General features: G+C 30.1%; 1 protein-coding gene across 1 annotated transcript; it reads right to left on the reverse strand.

Annotated features, from left to right (window-relative positions):
• Positions 1-2,233: 2,233 nt before the first annotated feature.
• On the reverse strand, positions 2,234-3,481 carry LOC133299900 (uncharacterized). Its single transcript, XM_061499393.1, has one exon. It carries the CDS (start codon positions 3,479-3,481, stop codon positions 2,234-2,236), a length of 1,248 nt encoding a protein of 415 aa, XP_061355377.1.
• Between the last annotated feature and the right edge of the window lie 997 nt (positions 3,482-4,478).

Raw genomic sequence — 4,478 nt, forward strand, 5'->3', positions numbered from 1 at the left:
GAAATCAGTAAAATCATCATGCAAAAATGAGATATAAGCAGTCTAAGCACACTATTTTTATTTTTTTATTTTTTCTGGTCAGGAGGGGAGCTAAATCATTGTAATCATCTTTGATATGCTTTGCCAATTTAGCATAGCTTATTGAAAGAATTTTGGGAAAGTTATAGTATCAATAATTAATGATTCCAACACAAGGTTTAAAATTCAAAAATTATAGACACAAAGGCATTAACAAGAGCAGCAACAGTAAACCCCCCTTAATTTCGTTAGTCAAAAGATGGAATGGAACGAGGCTGCATATATGTTTGAGGAGAAATTGTCATGTTTTTAAAGGGTGAGATGGAAGTGAAGAAAAAAGATGACATTGGAGATGAAGAATAGATAAACAAAATATAAACTAAAAAAATACATTACATATATACTATAAAGATTAATGAAAATCGATCAATATTAAGAATAATTATACACAATAATGGAAAATTAAATAAACGACAAATATTTAAATAATAAAAATATCAAAATATTTCTTAGTGCATTTCCTCAGCGTAAGACAAACTATAATAGTAGATTTTATCTTATTCTGTTCAGTACATATCTTTTTGAATTTGATGGCCAGTTGGGCATGACTACCGGATGGAACCTATTTTTTTTATATAATTATTAAATAGACAAGTTATTATTACTTTCAATTAATATTACTATCAACGTTATTACTAGTTTGTATGTTGATCCAACGGTTTTAATTTAATTTTTTAAAACTTTCTTTCTCCTCCGTATATTTAATATTTTATATTTATTTACATTTTTGTATGGTTATGATTGCACATATTTAATTCTTTCACATTAACTATAGGGAATTGTAAACATATAAAGGTGAAAATAAATTTAACCATTGGATCAACATAATTTATTTAATAGTAAATAACCATTGATAGTAATACTAATTGATACTAACAATATCCTATTTCATTATTAAATTACATTGTCATTCTTTAAACCTAAACATTCAACCATGGGAAAACTATTTGTGTTTTAAAAGGATATAAGTTGTATTTTTTTACTCTATGTATTCATGGTAGTACATAGATATAACATGAAAAGTTATTTTTTTATCTCTTCTCAGTCATATTAATATAATTTTTTTTATATTATAACCATATGGATTATATAAAGTAAAAAGTTAAAAGGATACATCTTATATCTTTAAAAGTACCCAGACTAAACCCTTCAACTGTTTATCTTCTAATCAAAACATCCGCTTCCTTCGTATTAAAAAAAAAAAAAAAAACATCCGCTTCCATCAAGTACAACACACCACACATGAATAATGTACTTCAAGCTGACAATGAAAGTAGTTGACTCTTAGAAAAGACCACACTTGGTCTTTTTTCTCTCATGGATTCTTTTTGTTTTTACAACTCAAATCTCCTATACGAAGGGAACCCATAACTCCAAAGCAAAAAGAGTCTTCTTATTATTAGAAAACGATGGCATAAAAAAGGGTGATTTATTTTATCAGAATTCGTCCATATAAATAGGCATAGTTACATAGGTAAGTTACAATAGATAAAGATATGTCTATATACCAAAAAAAAAAAAGATATGCCTACAGCTAATACTATGATGTACAATTGATAAAACCGAATCTACTCAAAACAAGGCTGGTAGAATATATTTGTTACTAGATATAAGATCAAATCTTGATTTTTTTTCCATCTCTAATATCTGTTTCTCTCTGTTTTTCAATTTCATTTGTTTTGAAAATTGCTAAAGCTGCTTACCAAACAAAAAGAATAAAATAAAATAAAATTGACTGGATTCTTAACTCAAAAATATCACCAGAGAACCTTTCATCGACACAAAAAGGTTGGATTCTCAACTTGACATATGGGAACTAGTTAACTGGTTTGACTGCAATATGCAGAGCCACACCTAAATTATTAACAATTTAGGCTTTGGTAAATCCAAGTAATCTTATTAACAAAAAAATAAAATAAAAATAAAATCTAAGTAATCCGATACAAGTTTCAAGTATTGGCAGATTAGTAAATATAAATAAACATTGTCTTATCTCTTAATAACGAAATATTGCATAATTGGATAGATGCTTGATCATAAAACAAATCCTTAATCTAACAACATAAAAACACAAAACAGAGTTTTCATTCCTCAAAACACCAGTAAATGAATAAAAAAATTAAAAAGGGCACCAATTCCAGGCGAGACAAAAGTCTTACATAGCATTACTGGGATAAGCAGAAGTGCATAATGCCGAAGTAGTGTTATCTTCACTGAGATAAGCGCTAGCCATAACATAATCAGGAAAAGTTGAAGCACCAGTTCCACATGGTCGAAGAGTGTTAGAGTAAGAAGTGAAACAAACTCTGGTTTCCCATTCATGCTCGCATATCTCTCTCAATCTCCAAGAATTTTTACCACTCAAATCAAATCCATAAACATTTTTCTTGGTGGCAAATATCAAAGAATCACCATTCATGATTGTAAACCCTTGAACCCTTGGATCTTCCTCCTTCAACCCCATAGCTTTCAACCTTATTTTCAAAATCTTTCTCCATAAATTTGACTCGTAGTCCACCAAAACCCATATGGTAAACACAAATTTCATGTATCTCACCAAACAAATAGAATGATCCAAACTTCTCACCTTCCCCCATTCAAAAATACCCATGTCGCAACTTTCATGATTAGAACCTTTTCTTGCATCATTGGGGAGCCTATACATTCTTGATTGACAACTCTCAAAATTGTATGCCATTATATATGGCCTAAAATAAGGACTTCTCCTGTCAATATAATCAAAACTATTTGATATAAAGTGGAGAGAGCTATGAAGATACACAGGCATCTCAAGTCTCATGCTTCTACTACCAATGAAAAAACTCCTCTCCATTGCTTGCCATACACCTTCCTTTGGAAAATACACTTTTAAATCAAGAAATGATGACCATTCAGGGGGTTTGTCAATCAAGAATATCCTATAGTCATCAAAATCAAGATCTTTATTAATGCACTCAAAAAATAAATTGATATCAGCATCAGGAGTTTCATGCACACATGTTGGGGTAGGAATGGGAAGCCATGTTTGTGATACAGGATTACAAATAAACAACTCAACCGGGCTCTTTGTTGTGCTTCTACACAGAACTAACCCATTACTTGATGCAAGGATTCTTGCTGATTTTCCTAAGAATGTGAGAAAATTCTTAGGCACTCCAGAAGATAACTCCTGTTGAGGTAATGGGTGGATTTCAATTCTGTCATTGTACCTCTGGATTGTGTCTGGCTGAACAATGAAGCAAGTATCATCCTTTAGCAACATATTTTGTGCCTGCTGCATGCAAAATAAAGTTTCTCCAGAAAAGTCTAAGAAGGAGGTGCAAATAGACTTCAATTTGCAAACTGATTTTGCGGGAAGCCATGAGAATATGTGAAACACTTCATCCTCACACAATGATGCCATAACTAAATCTAGAGACAAATGCTAGGATGAATAGTAGAAGAGCCCCAAATTTGAAGTTAAACACTGGTTATTACTTTTGTTGCCACTATATGAGCATTAGAAGGTATACGAAACTTGGCCTTCAAGTTATTAGGGAGTAGGATTATCTTGTTATCATTAATTCTCCCGAAACTTGTTCTTCAAGAAAGTCTTAATATGTTTTAATTAAATCATTTGAATCTTTTCCAAGATTAGTTCCATTATTATCCTTTTCATGATTTATTTCCTTTTCTATAGTGATAATTACATAACAAATATGATCATCCTATTTTAAAGTAGGATCAATTAATTTTTTTTCTTCAGAAAATCTGAAAACAATCATATACACGATTGCAGTTTAAAATACCAATAGATAACGATAGTTTACCACCACAAAATCTGAGCCAAGGGGAGGGTTATACTTAGATAATTTTTTTTTATACTTTACTTTCTCTTAGTTGTCACTTGGCACTTTGCAAATACCCCCACTCTCGGGCTATATCAGCGTATTGATTCTATGGAAAATATAAAAAAATTATAATATAATTTTTACAATAAAATAATTTTTGCACAAAAATAAACAAGTAAAAATGTATGAATTTTTTTAACTATTTTTCCTATAATCCTTGAAAAGTTGGTTCTAGGTTAAATCTTTAAAGTTCCCAAATCAATTAAACAAGATTTTGTATAACCATATCAACTTTTTTTTCGATAACAAATCAAATGATGTTGATATTTTACAAAAATTTTCATAATTTATTATTTTTAATACTTTTAACATTGAGGAAGGTTATAGTTACAACTTTTTTTTTACAACCTCTTACAACCATATATCATAACCGTTGAATTCCGCCAATCAACGGTTATGATTTAGGGTGAATTAATGAATTTAATTTGCGAAAATCATAACCGTTGATTGGCAGAAATCAACGGTTATGATATATGGTTGTAAGATGTTGTAAAAAAAAAGTTATAGCTG

This window comes from Gastrolobium bilobum, unplaced genomic scaffold (genome assembly GCF_033153095.1).
Source record: "Gastrolobium bilobum isolate Gb01-03AN ecotype WA unplaced genomic scaffold, APGP_CSIRO_Gbil_v1 utg371438, whole genome shotgun sequence".
Taxonomy (NCBI): Eukaryota; Viridiplantae; Streptophyta; class Magnoliopsida; order Fabales; family Fabaceae; genus Gastrolobium; species Gastrolobium bilobum.

Excerpts from the sequence above, each read along its gene's own strand:
- LOC133299900 (XM_061499393.1), bottom strand. The coding sequence starts at position 3,481 with ATGGCATCATTGTGTGAGGATGAAGTGTTTCACATATTCTCATGGCTT.